Source organism: Moschus berezovskii, chromosome X, assembly GCF_049115385.1.
Source record: "Moschus berezovskii isolate FMDL1 chromosome X, NW_MosBer_1.0, whole genome shotgun sequence".
NCBI lineage: Eukaryota > Metazoa > Chordata > Mammalia > Artiodactyla > Moschidae > Moschus > Moschus berezovskii.
This window is the reverse complement of record NC_142488.1, coordinates 56,561,502-56,582,188: the sequence shown is the minus strand read 5'-3', so window position 1 is coordinate 56,582,188 and position 20,687 is coordinate 56,561,502. Positions and strand designations below refer to the sequence as shown.

Here is a 20,687-nt window from a genome sequence, read left to right as displayed (position 1 = left end):
TCTTAGTAGGGCTGGGACTAGGCTCAGGCAAAAGAGACACTCACTTCAAAGTGTTTCAGGAAGGGGGACCCCTTCCAGGGCCCGAAACTGGGCTCTTGTCTAACACTCGGAAATGAATTGTCCGAGGAGACACATGTGCTGACAAAGCAAGAGATTTTACTGGGAAAGGGCACCTGGGTGGAGAGCAGTAGGGTAAGGGAACCCAGGAGAACAGCTCTGTCTAATGGCTTGCAGTCTCGGGTTTTATGGTGATGGGATTTGTTTCCAGGTTGTCCTTAACCAATCATTCTGACTCAGAGTCTTTCCTGGTGGTGCACGCCTTGTTCAGCCAAGATGGGTGCCAGAGAGGATTCTGGGAGGTGGTAGGACAAGTGGTGTCTCCTTCTGACCTTTCCCGAACTCTTCTGGTTGGTGGAGGCTTATTAGTTCCCTGTTCCCCAGGACTTCCTGTCATAAAACAACTCATGCAAATAGTTACTATGGTGCCTGGCCAGGGTGGGCGGTTTCAATCATTGCACTTCCCCTAACAAAAGTACAAAAGTTAAGGGGGAGCCCAAAACTCAGTAATCAAAACAACATTTTAGTGCAATATTTTCAAAGTCAAAATATAAGAACATTGATTAAATCATTACTTGTTAGGGAAATTAAAATGGAGGTAGTCTTATTGGGGAAACAGTGGAAACAGTGTCACACTTTATGTTTTTGGGCTCCAAAATCACTGCGGATGCTGATTGCAGCCATGAAATTAAAAGACGCTTACTGCTTGGAAGGAAAGTTATGACCAACCTAGATAGCATATTAAAAAGCAGAGACATTACTTTGCCAACAAAGGTCCGTCTAGTCAAGGCTATGGTTTTTCCCGTGGTCATGTATGGATGTGGGAGTTGGACTGTGAAGAAAGCTGATCACCAAAGAATTGATGCTTTTGAACTGTGGTGTTGGAGAAGACTCTTGAGAGTCCCTTGGACTGCAAGGAAATCCAACCAGTCCATTCTAAAGGAGATCAATCCTGGATGTTCATTGGAAGGACTGAAGCTGAAACTGCAATACTTTGGCCACCTCATGTGACGAGTTGACTCACTGGAAAAGACTCTGATGCTAGGAGGGATTGGGGGTAGGAGGAGAAGGGGACGACAGAGAATGAGATGGCTGGATGGCATCACCGACTCGATGGACATGAGTTTGAGTGAACTCCAGGAGTTGGTGATAGACAGGGAGGCCTGGCGTGCTGTGGTTCATGGGGTCGCAAAGAGCTGGACACGACTGAGCGACTGAACTGAACTGAACTGAACTGAGTCTTGTTCAGGCGTCAGAATCAGGGGAGCAGGCCTCTGACCGAATTCTGACCCTGCCTGGACTTCATGCCTGCCTGCAAGCACAATTGTTACCAGCAAGTCAAGTGGCACTTTAGATAAGAAAGGGAGTAGGTCTTGGAATTTCTTAAGCTGCTTGGGACCTTGCTAGTCTCCTGAGGTCTAACTAATCTTATGACTCACAAGGTGAAACAGACAGCATTATAAAAATTAAAGAAAAAAAAAACCAGAGCTGCATTTTTGCCAGTAAATGGATGATGATATCAGTTTGTGGCCTGGGATTATATGGGGAAGCCTCCAAAGCTGCAGTGTGAAGTCTCACTCATGGAGTGGACTCTCTGCCCAGGACCCTTTCTCAATTTGGACTTCAGATTGCTGTCATTTGGGACTTTCTAGCACTGGTCAAGTCTGGATGTAAGTGTCAGCCCAATTTGGCTATGCAGATGCTGTTGCTTTTCCCTATTGTTCCTATTTCTTTTTTTTTTAATTTTAATTGGAGGCTAATTACTTTACATTATTGTATTGGTTTCTATTTATTTCGATGCTTCTAATGACTGTATATTGAAATTAAGTTAAATACTCTATCAAAAATTGAAATTGTTTATGTGTGTATAACAAGTGGTTTCTTTTGTTAACGAATCCTTCAAACCTAAAAGGAAAATAAAACTTTCAGTAAAGCATTAATAGAGAAAATGAATCCAGATAGGTGTTGGTAGAGTTAAGAAAGGCTCAGCTTTGACATCAGTTCAGAGAGGCATTGATGGAAGTAAACAGGATCTAGGATTTGAGATGTTGACCAGAAATCACAACAATAATAAGTTTTGGAAATTTATGTAGAGGTGTGTGTGTTACAGCAATGTTCTCACATTTGCCATTCTGTCTCCATCCAGTTCATAACTACTCCAGATTATTGGGCTGAGGCCCATAGAGAAGAAATGAATGTACTTAGGGTACTCAGCAATCCCTACCCACCCTTAGCCAGGGTCTACCTGCTTGGTTTGAAACACATTCAGCAGAGAAAAGAGCTCTTTACCTCTTGTCAGAGTGGTTTCCCTGCAGGAGGGTATACTAGGATAGGGTTTTGAAGAATGTGCATAGGAATTCAGAGGTGAAGAACACCCAGAATTCTCTTCTGTCCCAAGAGACAGCAGCAGCTCCTGAATTTCCATATAAGAGAGGCTAACCTGGTTGATAGCAGATGTTGGGGGCGGATCTTAGAGATTCATTTTCATTGAAAGTGTGCTTATAAATTTTCTAAATGTCTTTCTATTGATAATTTTCTGAAAAACATTAATTATCTATATCAAAGACTAGTAATATTATTCCTAGCTACAATCATTTTTGTGGGGTAATGAAAATTGAGGGGATCAAACACTTCTTGATATCAATTCCACAGTACGTTAAAAGGAGATTGTACCACCTTGACTCCTCCTCTCTCTTCTACAGTGGTATCGCCCAGGAGGGGACCTGACTTTCCCCCCCTCTTACCAATGGTATCCTCAAGGAGGGGATTGTACCACCCTGACTCCTTCTCTGGTCCAGTGATATCTCCCAAGAAGAAACTGCGATCCTGCATTTCTTTTTAGCTCCCTTGAAGATCTGGACACATCTCCCCTTTCCCTGGGGTGCGGTTTGGAACTTATGCTTCTGTAAACTTTGCACAGACCTATAGAACCCAGTTCGAAAGGCCAGTTTCTCTTGAAACCTGGCCTTCAGAAAGTTTCTACGCATGAGCGACGCCCCCCGCCGTCGCCTTCTATGGAACAGCCCACTGTACGGAAAGGACGCTAAGATGACGGCCCTCGTAGTGGAATACCTCGGCGCAGCCATGTTCCTCGCCCGTCACCGCTGCTCATGGTTCAAGTCTCCGCAGATCTCTAACTGCACATTGTTCAGAGTGAGTGGACCACAGTCTTAGAGCTCTTGTGTAATTGTGTGCGAAGTCAACAGCCCCAAAAGGGGCAGTGGCAGAGGTGAGGACAGAAAACGGAAGTGGCCCTCAGACTGTTTTAAGTCTTGTTGGCGCGCGGCACTAAAGTGAGTGAGTACACGAGGGTTTGTGGCGTGACAGTCATCAATGATTTTGAGGTGATGGCTTTGTTGGCTCTGGGGAGTTGCAGACTGTCAGTTTGTGGGGTAAGTTGGTGGGGAATTAAAAGAGTCTGATAAACGAGAATCTAGCGGGTCAAGGATGGAGGCTTCTTAGGTAGTCAGTTTTTAGATTCCTTGCTGCATGTTGTTGTCAAGTCCTAATAGTGCATGTGTGTTTAGATGTTTTCCTTAGTCTCCCCAGAGATTTGCTAGTTTTATTAGCATTTCCCAAGAACCACCTTTTGGTATTGTTGATCCTCCCTGATGTACTTCTGTTTTCAGTTTCCTTAATTCCTTCTAGTTGTACTATTTTCTCTTTTATCTAACTTCTTAAATTGGTTGTTAATTTATTAATGTTCAACCTTTCTTTGTTAAAAAACATTTAAGAAAAAAAAAACACTTAAGAGCATGAATTTCTCTTTTAAGAATTTCTTTAGCTGCATTCTGCAAAGTGTTCTAGACACCATCTTATTATTATTGAGCTTTGTGTTTAATTTTTCTTTTTCATTTATTCTTTGCTATTATGCTTTTGGAAGGGTTGACATTGTAGTTAAATCTTTTCATCCATTTTAATTAAATCTTTTTGTCTGTGTGACTATATCAATTTTTTTAATTAAAAAATTTTTAGATATAGCTCCTGTATATTTTGCATACTTTTATATTTTTCTTGTTACTACTACTAATGGTTTTTTCTGTTTTCTTGTGATTATTGTTATTAAACAGAAAAAAACTATCTGCTTTTATAAGTTTATCTTGTATCCAGTCCTGTATCAAATTACCCTATGAATTCTGGTAGAGTCTGGTAGGTTTTCTATGTATAAAATCACATCACTGACAAAGAAAGCTATATTTTCATTTCTTTGCAATGTTTATTCTGATTATTTCATCTTTCGTGTGCACTAGAGTCAGGAAGGAGAAGGCACTGGCGACCCACTCCAGTACTCTTGCTTGGAGAATCCCAGGGACGGGGGAGCCTGGTAGGCTGCCGTCTATGGGGTCGCACAGAGTCCGACACGACTGACGTGACTTAGCAGCAGCAGCAGAGTCAGGAAAATTTTGAATAGTATTGGCCATCCCTATCTTTTTACTAATTTTAATGGCAGTTGCTTCATCATTTTACTTTTTAGCATAGTATTTCAGAGCTATTTTTTTGTAAATGATTTTTATGATATTTAAGTGATTTATTTCTTCCCTAATTTTGAGTTTTTATTAGTAATGACTGCTGACTTGTGTCGAATGCCTTTTTCTTGGTGTAAGTTAAAAGCAGTGTGTTTCCTCCCCCTCTAATTTGTTGATTTAATAAATATTATTAATGTTGAACCATCTTCTAGAAAGAACAGGCTGAGAACTTCCCTGTAGAATATTTTTTAAAATTTATTTTTATTTATTTGGCTGCTTCAGGTCTTAGTTGTGGCACACAGGATCTTTGTTGTGTCATGTGGGCATGGGTGCCAGCTCAGCACTTGCAGTGCATGGACTTAGTTGCTCCAGGGTATGTTGGATCTTAGTTCCCTGACCAGGGATCAAACCTGTGTCCTCTGCATTGGCAGGCAGATTCTTAAACACTGGACCACCAGGGAAGTCCCCTTGTAGAAGAATTTAAGAGAGATTTTTCACCCAGAATGGCGAAGTAATTAAAGTGGGCAAAAGAGATCCCTTTCATTTAGATTACCAAGTTTCCAGGTTTTCTGCTTCCACAGTCACCCAGCAGGACCCCATGGACAAGTCCTTCCCCTGCCTATCCCATGGGACTTCAGCACCATTCACTTGCCTCAAGTCTCAGATCTGCCCAAACCCAGATCTGCCTTGAACCTGGAATTGAGGGATAGGCTTGTTGGGTAAAATGTGAAGCACCCCTTTGAGCTCATTAATTTGACTCCAATATCATAATTATTTCCATAATCTGCCCTGAATAATGCTCAGAGAGGGAATTGCTGTCCTTTGTGGGGTGAATGTGGAATGACACTGATGACATGGATACTGTCCTTTTAGGATTTGTTGGTATCTCTGTGGAGCTGTTGAGCTTTCCCCTTAATGGAGTCTGCAGGATCTTCCATTTATTTTGACTGCAGCCCATATACACACACCTCTCCAGCTTTGGAAGGTGGACTGGTATCCAGAGTCAACATGCCAGCTAATGGGAAATCACCCCAGAGGTTTCCTGCCCTGGTTCCAGGACAACCTGGTAGATCATTTGAGGTAAGTAAGAGGCGCCTACTTTTCCCATTTTTCTCTTTTTTTAAAATTTTTTAGACAAAATTTTTTTACTTTAGACAGATTTTAATTTTGAGATAATTGTAGAAAAGGCAGAGGAACCAGAGATCAAATTGCCAACATCCGTTGGGTCATCAAAAAAGCAAGAGAGTTCCAGAAAAACTTCTGCTTTATTGACTATGCCAAAGCCTTTGACTGTGTGGATCACAGCAAACTGTGGAAAATTCTTAAACAGATGGGAATACCAGATCACCTGACTTGCCTCCTGAGAAATCTGTATGCAGGTCAAGAAGCAACAGTTATAACTGGACATGGAACAACAGACTGGTTCCAAATCAGGAAAGGAGTACGTCAAGGCTGTATATTGTCACCCTGCTTATTTAACATCTATGCAGAGTACATCTTGAGAAATGCTGGACCGGATGAAGCACAAGCTGGACTCAAGATTGCCTGGAGAAATATCAATAAGCTCACATATGCAGATTACACCACACTTATGGCAGAAAGCGAAGAAGAACTAAAGAATCTCTTGATGAAAGTGGGGAGAGTGAAAATGTTGGCTTAAAACTCAACATTCAGAGAACTAAGATCGTGGCATCTGGTCCCATCACTTTGTGGCAAATAGATGGAAACAGTGACAGACTTCACTTTTTTGGGCTCCAAAATCACTGCAGATGGTGACTGCAGCCATGAAATTAAAAGACGCTTGCACCTTGGAAGAAAAATTATGACCAACCTAGACAGCATATTAAAAAGCAGAGACATTTCTTTACGGACAAAGGTCCGTATAGTCAAAGCTATGGTTTTTCCAGTAGTCATGTATGGATGTGAGAGTGGGACCATAAAGTAAGTTGAGCACCGAGGAACTGATGCTTTTGAACTGTGGTGCTGGAGAAGACTCTTGAGCATCCCTTGGACTGCAAGGAGACTAAACCAGTCAATCCTAAAGGAAATCAGTCCTGAATATTCATTGGAAGGACTGATGCTGAAGCTGAAACTCCAGTACTTTGGCCACCTGATGTGAAGAAATGACCCATTGGAAAAGACCCTGATGCTGGGAAAGATTGAAGGTGGGAAGGAGAAGGGGACGACAGAGGATAAGATGATTGGATGGCATCACTGACTCAATGGATATGAGTTTGAGTAAGCTCCAGGAGTTGGTGATGGTCAGAGAAGCCTGGTGTGCTGCAGTCCATGGGGTCGCAAAGAGTCAGACAGGACTGAGCGACTGAACTGAACTGAACTGTAGATTCAATTTACCCAGTTTCCCCCATCATAACACCTTGTAAAATCTTGGTACAATATCACAACCAGGATATTGACATCGAACATTTACATCATGTTGCCCTTTAATAGCCATGCCCACTTCCCTTCTCCTGCTCTCCCTCCTTAACCCCTGGCAACCCATAATCTGTGCTCCAGTTCTATAGTTTTGTTATTTCAAGTGTTATATAAATAGAATCATTCAGTATGTAACCTTTGGGACTGGCTGTTTTTTATTCAGCATAATTCTCTGGAGATTCATCCAGATTGTTGCATATATGACTAGCTTGTTCCTTTTTATTGCTGAATAACATTCAATGGTATGGATTTATCACAGTTTGCTTAACCAATCAATAGTTGAAGGATATCTTGGTTGTTTCTAGTGTTTGGCTGTTACAAATAAGGATGCTATGATTGTGTAAGGTTTTTGTATAGAATAAATGAACGTGAGTGCCATTGCTGGATTATATGCTAAGAGCATTAAAATAATTTAAGTGACCTAATTTTTAGTACAGTTTTAGATTTACAGAATAATTGAGATGATAACATTAGTGTGGTACATTTGTTAAATAAACCAATATTGTTATGTTATTAGTCAACAGTTTACAGTATGGGTCACTCTTTGTGTTGCATATTCTATGGGCTTTGACAAATGCACAATGACATGTTTCCATCATTACAGTTCATACAGGACAGTTTCATCTGTGCTTAACTATTCATCTTTCCTCTCCCTCTGCCCGAAACTCTGGTAATCACTGACTTTTTTTTTTACTGTTTCTATAGTTTTGCCATTTCTAAAATGTCATGTATTTGGAATCATATTGTCTGTGGCCTTTTCGAATTGGCTTCTTTCACTTAGCAATTTGTATTTAAGGTTCCTCCATTTTTTTTATCACTGAATAATATTCCATTGGAGGGATATACCACAATTTGCTTACCCATTTACCTATTGAAGGACATCTTGGTTGTTCCCAGTTTTGGGTGATTATGAATAAAGCTGCTACAAACATGTATGTACAGAAGTTTTCAGTTCATTTGGGTAAATAACTCGGAGTGCAATTGTAGGTCATATGATAAGACTTTGTAAGAAGCTGCCAAACTGTCTTCAGAGTTTTTCACCATTTTCATTTTCACCAGTAATAAATGAGCATTCTTGTTTCACATCGTTGCCAGCTTTTGGTATTATCATTTTTTGGATTTTAACAATTCTAATAAATGTGTAGTGGTAACTCATTGTTTTAATTTGAAATTCCATAATGAAAAATGATGTTGAACATGGTTTTACATGCTTATTTCCCATCTGTATATCTTCTTTGGTCAAGTGTCTATTCATATCTTTTGCATATTTTTAATGGGATTGTATGTTTTCTTATTGTTGATTTTAAGAGTTTTTTGTATTAATATATTTTAAATACAAGTCCTTTATCAGATATGTGTTTTGCAAATATTTGCTCCTGTTCTGGGCATGTCTCTTTATTCTCTTAACAGTGCCTTTCAAAGAGCAGAATTTTTTAATTTTAGTAAAGTCCAACTTGTCAGTTTTTCTTTCATGTAACATACATTTGGTGTTATATTTTAAAACATTGCCAAACCCAAAGTCACTTAGACTTTCTCCTGTTATTTGCAGTTTTCTTTCTTTCATTCTTTTTGGCTGCACCATACAGTTTCAGTTAAGTTCAGTTCAGTCGCTCAGTCGTGTCCAACTCTTTGCGACCCCGTGAATCTCAGCACACCAGGCCTCCCTGTCCATCACCAACTCACGGAGTTCATTCAACCTCATGTCCATCGAGTCGGTGATGCCATCCAGCCATCTCATTCTCTGTTGTCCCCTTCTCCTCCTGCCCCCAATCCCTCCCAGCATCAGAGTCTTTTCCAGTGAGTCAACTCGTCGCATGAGGTGGCCAAAGTATTGGAGTTTCAGCTTTAGCATCAGTCCCTCCAATGAACACCCAGGACTGATCTTCTTTAGAATGGACAGGTTGGATCTCCTTGCAGTCCAAAGGACTCTCAAGAGTCATCCAACACCACTGTTGAAAAGCATCAATTCTTTGGTGATCAGGTTTCTTCACAGTCCAACTCTCACATCCATACATGATCACTGGAAAAACCATAGCCTTGACTAGACGGACCTTTGTTGGCAAAGTAATGTCTCTGCTTTTTAATATGCTATCTAGGTTGGTCATAACTTTCCTTCCAAGGAATAAGCATCTTTTAATTTCCTGGGTGCAATCACCATCTGCAGTGATTTTGGAACCCCCCCAAAAAAGTCTGACACTGTTTCCACTGTTTCCCCATCTATTTCCCATGAAGTGATGGGACCAGATGCCATGATCTTAGTTTTCTGAATGTTGAGCTTCAAGACAACTCTTTCATGCTCGTCTTTACTTTCATCAAGAGGCTTTTTAGTTCCTCTTCACTTTCTGCCATAAGGGTGGTGTCATCTGCATATCTGAGGTTGTTGATATTTCTCCCAGCAATCTTGATTCCAGCTTGTGCTTCCTCCATCTCATCGTTCCTCATGATGTACTCTGCATATAAGTTAAATAAGCAGGGTGACAATATACAGCCTTGATGTACTCCTTTTCCTATTTGGAACCAGTCGGTTGTTCCATGTCCAGTTCTGACTGTTGCTTCCTGACCTGCATACAGGTTTCTCAAGAGGCAGGTCAGGTGGTCTGGTATTCCCATCTCTTTCAGTATTTTCCAGTTTATTGTGATCCACACAGTCAAAGGCTTTGGCATAGTCAATGAAGCAGAAATAGATGTTTTTCTGGAACTTTCTTGCTTTTTCGATAATCCAACAGATGTTGGCAATTTGATCTCTGGTTCCTCTGCCTTTTCTAAAACCTGCTTGAACATCTGGAAGTTCACAGTTCACATATTGCTGAAGCCTGGCTTGGAGAATTTTGAACATGACTTTACTAGCGTGTGAGATGAGTGCAATTGTGTGGTAGTTTGAGCATTCTTTGGCATTGCCTTTCTTCTGGATTGGAATGAAAAGTGACCTTTTCCAGTCCTGTGGCCACTGCTGAGTTTTCCAAATTTGCTGGCATGTTGAGTGCAGCACTTTCACAGCATCATCTTTCAGGATTTGAAATAGCTCAACTGGAATCCCATCACCTCCACTAGCTTTGTTCGTAGTGATGCTTTCTAAGGCCCACTTGACTTCACATTCCAGGATGTCTGACTCTAGGTGAGTGATCACACCATTGTGATTATCTTGGTCGTGAAGATCTTTTTTGTACAGTTCTTCTGTGTATTCTTGCCATCTCTTCTTAATATCTTCTGCTTCTGTTAGGTCCATACCATTTCTGTCCTTTATCGAGCCCATCTTTGCATGAAATGTTCCCTTGGAATCTCTAATTTTCTTGAAGGGATCTCTAGTCTTTCCTATTCTGTTGTTTTCCTCTGTTTCTTTGCATTGATCGCTGAGGAAGGCTTTCTTATCTCTCCTTGCTATTCTTTGGAGCTCTGCATTCAGATGCTTATATCTTTCCTTTTCTCCTTTGCTTTTCGCTTCTCTTCTTTTCACAGCTATTTGTCTGCTCGTTTCCAAGGCAAACCAAGCCTATGCCCCAACCATACAGTTTACAAGATCTCATTTCCCTGACCAGGGATTGAAGCTGGGCCACAGCAATGAAAGCCTGGAATCCTAACTACTAGGCCACCAGGGAACTCCCTGTTTTGCAGAAGTTTTATGTTTTTGCATTTTGCATATAGGTCTAAGATCCATTTAGAGTTAATTTTTGTGAAAGTTGTAAGGACTTGGTCTGGATTTGTGTGTGTGTGTGTATTGAAGTGTTTCAATGCCATTTATTTGAAAGGCTATCCTTTCTCCATTGAATTGCCTTTGTTTCTTTGTCAAAGATCAGTAGTCTATTTTTATGTGGGTCTATTTCCTTGCTCTCTGTTTGTTCCATTGATAAATTTGTCTTTTTACCAATACCACACTTTTACTTATTTATTTTAAAATTGAGGTATAAGTGATTTACAATATTATATTAGTTTCAGATATACAACATAATGATTTGATATTTGTATGTACTGTTAAATGATCACCATAAGTCTAGTTGACATCCATCACCATACAGCTTTCAAATATGCAGTACAACAATATTATTGTCTGTAGTCACCGTGTTGTACATTACATCCCCATGACTTATATATTTTTAGCTGAAAATTTGTGCCTTTTGACTCCCTTCATGCATATTACCCCCTCCTCTCACCTCTGGCAACTACCAACCTGTTCTCTAAATCTATGAGCTTGGTTGTTGTTTTGGTTTTTTTGTTTTAGATTCCACATATAAGTGAGATCATACACTATTTATCATTCTCTGTCCTACTTATTTCACTTAGCATAATGCCCTCAGGGCCCATTCAAGTTGTTGCAAACAGCAGGATGTCCTTCTTGCTCATGGCTGAATAATATTTCACTGTATATGTGTATATATCTATATACATATATATTTTCTTTATCCATTCATCTTTTGGCTGGACACTTACGTTGCTTCCATATCTTGCCTATTGTAAATAATGCTGCAGTGAACATGGGAGTACAGATATCTTTTCAAGTTAGTATTTTCATTTTTTTCAGATAAATACCCAGTAATGGAATTGCTGGATCATATGGTTGTTCCATTTTTAATTTTTTGAAGTATCTCCATACTGTTTCACATAGTGACAGCACCAATTTGCATTCTCACCAACGGTGCACAAGGGTTCTCTTTTCTCTGTGTCCTCGCCAACGCTTGTCATTTGTTGTCCTTTTGATAATTTTTGGCATCCTAAGAGGTGTGAGGTGATAGCTCACTGTGGTTTTGATTTTCATTTCATTGACAATCAGTGATGTTGAGCATTTTTTCATATACCTATTGGCCATCTGTATGACTTCTTTGGAAAAATGTGTATTCAGATCCTTTGTCCCTTTTTAAATTGGATTGTTTTTTGTTTTTGAGTTATATGAGTTCTTTATATATTTTGGATATTAACCCCTTATCAGATATGCAACTTGGAAATGTTTTTTCCCATTCAGTAGGTTGCCTTTTCATTTTGTTGATAGTTTCTTTTGCTGTGCAGAAGAATTTTAGTTTGATGTAGTCCCACTTGTTTATTTCTGCTTTTATTACCTTTGCTTTTGAAGTCAGATCCAAAAAAAATCATTGGCAAGACTGATGTCAGGGAGCTTACTGCTCATACATTCTAGGAGTTTTTATGGTTTCAGGTTTTATGTTCAACTCTTTAATCCATTTCAAGTTAATTTTTTGTATTGTGTAAGATAGTGCTCTAAAATTTCATTTTTTTGCATGTTGCTGTCCAGTTTTCCTAACAGTATTTTTTGGAGATATTGTTCTTTTCCCATTACATATTCTTGGATTCTTTGTCATAAATTAATTCACCATGTATGTATGGGTTTATTTCTGGGCTCTCTATTCCGTTCTGTTGTTGTTTGTGTGTGTTTTTATAGCAGTACTATACTGTTTTTTTTTATTCACTAAATTTATTTATTTCTTATTTTTTAATTGAAGTGCAGTTGATTTACAATATTGTGTTAGTTTCAGGTGTACAGGACAGTGATTCAGTTATATATATGTGTGTGTGTGTATATAAATATATATAATTTTTTTCAGATTCTTTTCCCTTATAGGTTATTTCAAAATACTGAGTATAATTCCCTGTGCTATACAGTAGGACCTTATTGGTTATCTGTTTTAATCCTAAACTCCTAATATATCCCTTCCCCTCTTTCCACTTTGGTAATCATAAGTTTGTTTTCTATGTCTGTGAGTCTGTTTCTGTTTTGTAAATAAGGTCATTTGTATCTTTTTTTTTTCTTTTTGCCACGCCACAAGGCTTGGAAGATCTCAGGTCCCTAACCAGGGATTGAACCCAGGCGTGGCAGTGAAAGTGCTGAGTCCTAATCACTAGGCCACCAGGGAACTCCCTGTATCTTTTTTTTGTTTGTTTTAAGATTCCACATATAGTGATATCATATGATAATTGTCTTTGGCTTACTTCACTTAGTATGATAACCTCTAGGTCCATCCATATTGTTGCAAATGACATTATCTCATTCTTTTTCATGGCTGTGTAATATTCCATTGTATATATACCACATCTTATTTATCCATTCATCTGTCAGTGGATATTTAGTTTTCTTTCATGTCTTGGCTATTGTAAGTAGTACTGCAGTGAACATTGGGGTGCATGTATCTTTTTGAATTGTAGTTTTCTCCCATACTGTCTTGATTATTATAGCTTTGTAATTATAGCTATGTAATATGTGATCCTTGAACAACACAGGTTTGAACTGTGTGGGTCCACTTATAAGTGGATTATTTTCAACAGTAAATACTACAGTACTACACAGTCTACAATTAGTTGAATCTCTGGAAACAGAGAAACTGGGGGTAAGGGGGAACCAAGTTTACAGTGGACTAACTGTAAATTCTACATGGATTTTCAACTGCACAGTGCATTGATACTCCAATCCCTCATTGTTCCAGGGTTTGAAATTGGATAGTGTGATGCCTCCAGTGTTCTTCTTTTTCAAGATTGCCAGTGTGTTGCACTACTTATGTCTTGTTTTCTTGGTTTTGTTAGATTTATAATTAAGCATTTCGTACTTCTGAATAATTATCAATGGTTTCATATTTTTTTGCCTTGGAGTCCACATTTTCATTGCTAACATATAAAAATACACTTGGTTTTTGTGTGGTTTTCTATGCTTCCTATGACCTTGTCATCTATAAATAGGAAAAGTTTAATTTCTTCCTTTTTATTATGTATGCCTTTTAATTTCTTGCCTTATTGCCCTGGTTAGAACTTCCAGCACTATATTAAATAAGAGTTGTGAGAATGGACATTCTTTTCTTGTTCTTGGTCTTCAGTCTTTTACCATGAAGTATTGGGTTGGTCAAAAAGTTTATTATGGAAAAACCCAAACGAACTTTTTGGCTAACTTTTTAAAATTAAAGATATATATATATATTATTATTAAGTTTGAGATTCTTTTTTACTTTTTAAGTGAAAGATAATTGCTTTACAGAATTGTGTTGGTTTCTACCAAGTATCAACCTGAATCAACCATAGGTATACATATGTCCTCTCCCTCTTAACCTCCCTCCCATTTCCCTCCCCACCCTACCCCTTAACAGGATTTTTTATAATGTTACCTGTAGTTTTGTTTTAGATGCTCTTTATCAAATTGAGGTGGTTTGTCTGTATTTCTATTTCTATTCCGGTTTTTGCAGGAATGAATGTTGTATTTCTTCAAGTGTTTTTTCTATATTGATTGATATGATCATGTGATTTTTAAAATCCTGTTAAGGGGTGGGGTGGGGAGGGAGATGGTTGATTCATGTTGATATTTGGTCGAAACCAACACAATTCTGTAAAGCAATTATCTTTCAGTTAAAAAATAAAAAAGAATCTCAAACATAATAATAATAATATATATATCTTTAATTTTAAAAAATCTTATTAATATGGTGGATTGCATGGATTGGTTTTTGAATATTGAACCTGTCTTGCATCCCTGGAATAAACCCTAGTTGGTCATGATGTATAATTCCTTTAATATATTAATGAATTATGTGTGCTAATATTTTGTCAAGAATTTTGCCTCTATATTCATGAGTGCTATTGGTATATAGTTTTGTTTTTTGTACTATATTTATCTGATTTTGTAATCAGGGAATGTGTTAGTTTCATGTGGCTGCTGCAACAAATTACTACAAACGTAGTGGCTTAAAACAGTAGAAATTTATCCTCTCATAGTTTTTGAAGGCCAGAAATCCAAAATAAGTATCACTGGGCCCAAATCAAGGTGTTGCCAGGGCTTACTCCCTGCAGAGGCTCTGGGAGATCTGTTCCCTGCCTCTTCCAGCTTTTGGGGGCTGCAACTATCCCTTGGCTTGTGGCTTCATCCCTTCATTTTTCATGGTCAGCATCCTCAAATCTCTCTCTACTGTCTTCACATCACTGCTTTCTGTGTGCATCAGATCTTCTTTGGCCTCCCTCTCCTAAAGGATATTTGTGAATACATTTAGAAGCCACATGGATAATCCAAGATACTCTCCTTATCTGAAGATTCTTAATCACATCTGCAAAGACCTTTATATTTTTGCCTTATAAGGTGATATTGATGGCTTCCAATGATTAGGATGTGGATATCTTTTGGGGGCCTCTTTTTACCTATCCAAGGAAAATACTAGCTTCATAGAATGAGTTTGAAAGAGTTATTTCCTCTTTTGTTTCCTGCAAGAGATTATGTAGTTGTGTTAATTTTTTGTTAAACATTTGGTAAAATTCTCCAGGGAAACCGTTTGGCCAGAGATACCTTTTTGGGGAGTTGAGTTTCTTTTTTTATTTTTAAAAATTTTTATTGGAGTATAATTGCTTTAAAATGTTGTGTTAGTTTCTGCTGTACAGCAAAGTGAATCAGTTATAAAATACATATAATAGACCCACTATTTTTAGATTCTTTGGTGAGTTTTAAATTATGGATAAATTTTCCTTAATAGTTATAGGGCTACTCAAATTATCTGTTTCATATTGGATGACTTGTGTTTATTTGTGTTTTTTTTTTATGAATTGCTTCATTTCATCTAAGTTATAAGTATAGAATTATTCATTGTTATTGTTTAGTCACTAAATTGTGTCTGACTGTTGCAACCCCATGGACCATAGCCTGCCAGGCTCCTCTGTCCATGAGGTTTCCCAGGCAAGAATACTGGAGTGGGTTGCCATTGCCTTCTCTAGGGGACCTTGCCAGATCAGGGGTCAAACCATGTCTCCTGCATTGCAGGAGAAAGACTGAGCATAAATTATCCTCTGATTGGATAAATAACTCATATGACCCAGAGTCAAATTACTCAGTGGTATACCAGTTACTTTGTATGGGCTTAAGCATTTTTGACCAAAATATTTCTAAACAAAACATGATATCTGAGAGCACAGGGATACTTGGTACATAAAATACTACATAAGAAAGCTGATGGAAGGTAGTTGTGTCAGACCTTTAGATTCTTTTTTTTTTTTAATTGAAGTATAGGACTTCCCTGGTGGTGCAGAGGATAAGAATTTGCCTGCAAGTGCAGAGGACATAGGTTCAATCCTTGGTCTGGGAAGATTCCACATGCTGCCGAGCAACTAAGTCCATGTTTCAAAACTACTGAACTCGTTCCCTAGAGCCCACAAGGTGCAACTACTGAGCCTGTGTGCTACAACTACTGAAGCCCACGTGCCTAGAGCCCGTGCTCTGCAACAAGAGAAGCCACCACAATGAGAAGCCCACATACCACAACGAAGAGTTGTCCCTGCTTACTGCAATGAGAGAAAGCCCACACAAAGCACAGCCAAAAATAAATAAAATTTAAAAATCCATTGTTATAAATAGATAAGTAAAAATTGAAGTTGATTTACAATACTGTGTTAGTTTCTAATGTACAGCAAAGTGATTCAGTTTCATATATATATATATATATATACTTTTTCATTACAAGATTGCATTATTATAAGATATTGAATATAGTTTCCTTTGCTATACAGCTGCTGCTGCTGCTGCTAAGTCGCTTCAGTCGTGTCCGACTCTGTGCGACCCCATAGACGGCAGCCGACCAGGCTCCGCCGTCCCTGGGACTCTCAAGGACCTTGTTTATCTATTTTACCTATAAGAACTTCAGATTCTGGTCCTCAGGAGCCGTGGCAGCAACGGCGGCGGCGGTGGCAGCCTCAGCTCCTGCTTCCGGTGCCGCCGGCCCCAGCGCTGTCTCCCAGCCCCCCCCCCCCCCCACCCCGCCACCGGCCCCCGGGCCCTCGAGCCCAGTGCGCGCCCTCGCGTCCCGCCGGCCCCCTGCCCCGGCTGGGCCCGGGGGAGGGTGGCGCCGTGAGCAAGCTGGGATCGGGCTTTCCTGCCCCTTCCCCTGTATTAAAAAAAAAAAAAAAGCAATTTTAGATTCTTTAGGCTTCTAACAGTTGGTTGCTATATGCAAGGGCTTCACAACCCATTCCTTATTTTATCTCTTGACTTTTCTGAATTAGACAGTTTTAACCCACATCCTGAACTGAACTGAACCCACATCCACTAAACAGTATTAAAGACACAGTTTAAAATAAAGATTATAGTTGGAAAACATAAAGTAATCCTACATCCTAGTAGAATTTCAGATGAATTAAATTGTAAGACAAATGCAATACTTATTGCACATATTGTATGTACTAGTCTCGCACCGTCATGGGGAGTCCATGCACATGGAATTTGCATTCCAAGTGTTTTCATCTTGACCGTCATTGAGTCCTTAATCTATCTCCCTTCCTTTTGAAGTCTTCTGCCTGCTTTTCTGACACTCCTTTCTGGCTGGTTCTGTTTTTCTCTGAGTTGCTAGATGGTACACAAAGGGTACTGATGATGTTATCAAAGAAGTCTGAGCAGGAGGAGCATTACTGAATAAGAAATTGCTAATCAGTATCGAGATGACAAAGTATGGATAAAGTACTGTCTCCAGCAGTGTGCAAATTTCTCCACTGGGAGAGTGCATCATGAATGTAATTGATCTCTTGACTGTGCAGCAAACAGCCATGCTTTTTCTCCAGGAGCATCCAGAGGGAACTGACTTATAAAGAAAGAAAGGAAGAACCATCAAGAAGACAGAATCAAATTATTGCAGCAGTGTTTCTTTTTCTAGCATAAGTTTTCCCTTTTGAATTCCACTTTTGCCTGTTGTCAGCAACATTCTGTTCAGGATGCTCAAAGACATCAAGAGAGCTACTGCTTTTTGTGACTCAGACATAGCTTACTTTTTTTCAGGCCCTTATACGAATATGGCCTTCTTTGGGGTCATTTGATAGAGAGGAACTAGCAATGTTTGCAGATGTGGAACATGCATGCTGCATAATCCAAGTGACCTGCTCAGGTGCTGCATTTCTTAGTAGCAGGGGTTGGCAATAGCGGTTCATTTTTTGTTGCCTGTGGAATGTCATGTGTGGCTCCTACCCAGGGTAGTCCTAAGAATTTCACCATTGAAGTGGGCCCTTAGATTTTTGTTGGATTTATCAACTAACCTCTGATGATTTATGTGTCACTATTGCATTTAAGTCAATCTTAGCTTGATCTTCAGTTTCTAATATTATCATGTTGTCATCGGTGTAGTATATTATTAAATATACTTGGGACCTGCATCAAGTCCAGATCCCTTCTAACTAAATTATGACAACTGAATTATGAAGCTGGTGAATTCAAATAACTTTTTGGCAGTACAGTAAATGTAAATTAGAACCTTCTCGCATGAAAGCAAACTGCAGTTGACTCTTTTCCTATGTTGAGATGAAACATTTGCAGGATCAATCACTGAGAACCAGTTTCCTTTAGCTTCAGTATTTTTCTACTGTGAAACCAAATTAGGAACTACTGATGCTATGGTGATACTAATTAATTATTGATGGTCTGCTGTTAGTCTCCCTGAGCCATCCACCTTTTTCATGTGCCACCCAGGAACACACAATAAATTTGCTATTTTAGTTACTCCAATTACTAGGGAATGACTGAGTCTTAAACTAAAATAAATGCAAATATAGAGATATACACAGGTGAAAAGGGAGGGTTCTGAGAGCACATGGCAAAATAAATAAAACAGAGCTTGTATGTACTTACTTCACTTTTAGTTTTTGATGGTATATATATTTTTTAAAAACCTGTTTAAGAATTCACCTGAATTCAAACCATGTAGTCAAAACTATGGTTTTTTTCAGTAGTCATGTATGGATGTGAGAGTTGGACTATAAAGAAAGCTGAGCGCCAAAGAATAGATGCTTTCAAACTGTGGTGTTGGAGAAGGCTCTTGAGAGTCCCTTGGACTGCAAGGAGATCCAACCAGTCAATTCTAAAGGAAATCAACCCTGAATATTCATTGGAAGAACTGATGCTGAAGCTGAAGCTCCAATACTTTGTCCAACCAATGCAAAGAGTTGACTTATTTGAAAAGTCTATGATGCTGGGAAAGATTGAGGGCAGGAGGAAAAGGGGGTGGCAGAAGATGAGATGGTTGAATGGCATCGTCAACTCAATGGACCTGAGTTTGAGCCAACTCCAGGAGATAGCGAAGAACAATCTATGGGGTTGCAAAGAGTTGGACGTGACTGAGTGACTGAACAACAACAAGTTAGAAGTATTCCCCTGTCAGATATAATATCCATCTGAGGAATTTGTTTAGATGAAGGAAATGTACTTCACTTAAAATCTCAAATATTCCTATTTTCCTGCAAACTTTCACTTTTAAAAAATTAAAAAAAAAATTTTTATTTTTATTGGAGGCTAATTATTTTACAATATTATATTGGTTGGTTTTGCCCTACATTGACATGAATATGCCCCGGGTGTACATGAGTTCCCCCTCCCGAACCCCCCCTCCCACCTCCCTCCTCCCCTAATCCTCCCTCTGGGTCATCCCCGCATACCAGCCCTGAGCATCCTGTAACATGCATCGACCCTGAACTGGCGATTCGTTTCACATATGATAATATACATGTTTCAATGCCATTCTCCCAAACCATCCCACCCTCACCCTCTCCCACAGAGTCCCTAAGACTGTTCTATATATCTGTGTCTCTTTTGCTGTCTCGTATACAGGGTTATCATTTGCATCTTTCTAAATTCCATATATATGCGTTAGTATACTGTATTGGTGTTTTTCTTTCTGGCTTACTTCACTCTATATAATAGGCTCTAGTTTCATCCACCTCATTAGAACTGGTTCAAATGCATTCTTTTTAATGGCTGAGTAATATTCCATTGCGTATATGTACCAAAGCTTTCTTATCCATTCATCTGCAGATGGACATCTAGGTTGCTTCCATGTCCTGGCTATTATAAACAGTGCTGCAGTGAACATTGGAGTACATGTGTCTCTTTCAATTCTGGTTTCCTCGGTATGTATGCCCAGGAGTGCGATTGCTGGATCATATGGCAGTTCTATTTCCACAAACTTTCACTTTAATTCAATCAACTGTTGCATCCCTGTAGCCTTCTAACCTAACTGTGGCCCTTGTTAGGACTTGACCAACAGATTTTGAAATCACAGTGCATTATTCTTCCATGTCAAAGAGTCCCAGAAAAGTTTCTTCTCTGCCTTTTGACCATTTACCTACATATGTCCGTATGGCCTTTGGGTGCCCATCTGGGTGTTGAGCATGGCTAGAGACTAAGATAAACCATGAGTTCATACTGATAATAAATGATTGAATGAGGGAGACAGGAAAGCTCTTCTTTAAGGTCCAATGCCAAATAGTATGGAGAAAGAAATGGCAACCTACTCCAGTATTCTTGCCTGGAGAATCCCATGGACAGAGGACCCTGGCGGACTACAGTTCATGGGGTTGCAAAGAGTTGGACACGACTGAGTGACTAAGCATACACGCACTCCAAATAGTAATATGGAACAAATGATGGAGTTAGAAAAATAACTTTTTGCAACCACTGTAGTTAGTAATAACTGAGCCAAGAAAGAATCACTGATGGATACCAAAGCTATTGGATGAAAATTTAATGAGGAACAAAGTATTTACATAGTTTCAAGGTATAATCCTACAGATTACTCACTTAGTACAGAGGGAAATTGGTAACTTTACAGTGGAGAAACCTGGTAAACACTACCTTAATAGAAACATAAAAATTTTAATTTGAAAAGTCCTCATAATCTCATCTTTTGGAGATAATCAGTCTTAACAATTCAGTAAATATCCTTCCCCTTCATGGATCACAGCCTTGTTGTGGTGAAGGGGCTAGCATAACTCAATGAAGCTATGAGCCAT

General features: G+C 39.1%; 1 protein-coding gene across 2 annotated transcripts in view; it reads left to right on the top strand.

Moving 5' to 3' along the window:
- Positions 1-1,600: 1,600 nt before the first annotated feature.
- The window catches only part of ZNF157 (zinc finger protein 157), a 31,605-nt gene continuing 12,518 nt past the window's right edge, over positions 1,601-20,687 (top strand). For both annotated transcript variants that reach the window (XM_088833672.1, XM_088833674.1), the window contains exons 1-3: positions 1,601-1,727; positions 2,760-3,210; positions 5,397-5,603. In XM_088833672.1, coding sequence (XP_088689798.1) covers positions 5,439-5,603 — 165 coding nt within the window. In that variant the 5' untranslated portion in view covers positions 1,601-1,727; positions 2,760-3,210; positions 5,397-5,438. The remainder of the gene's footprint in view (positions 1,728-2,759; positions 3,211-5,396; positions 5,604-20,687) is intronic.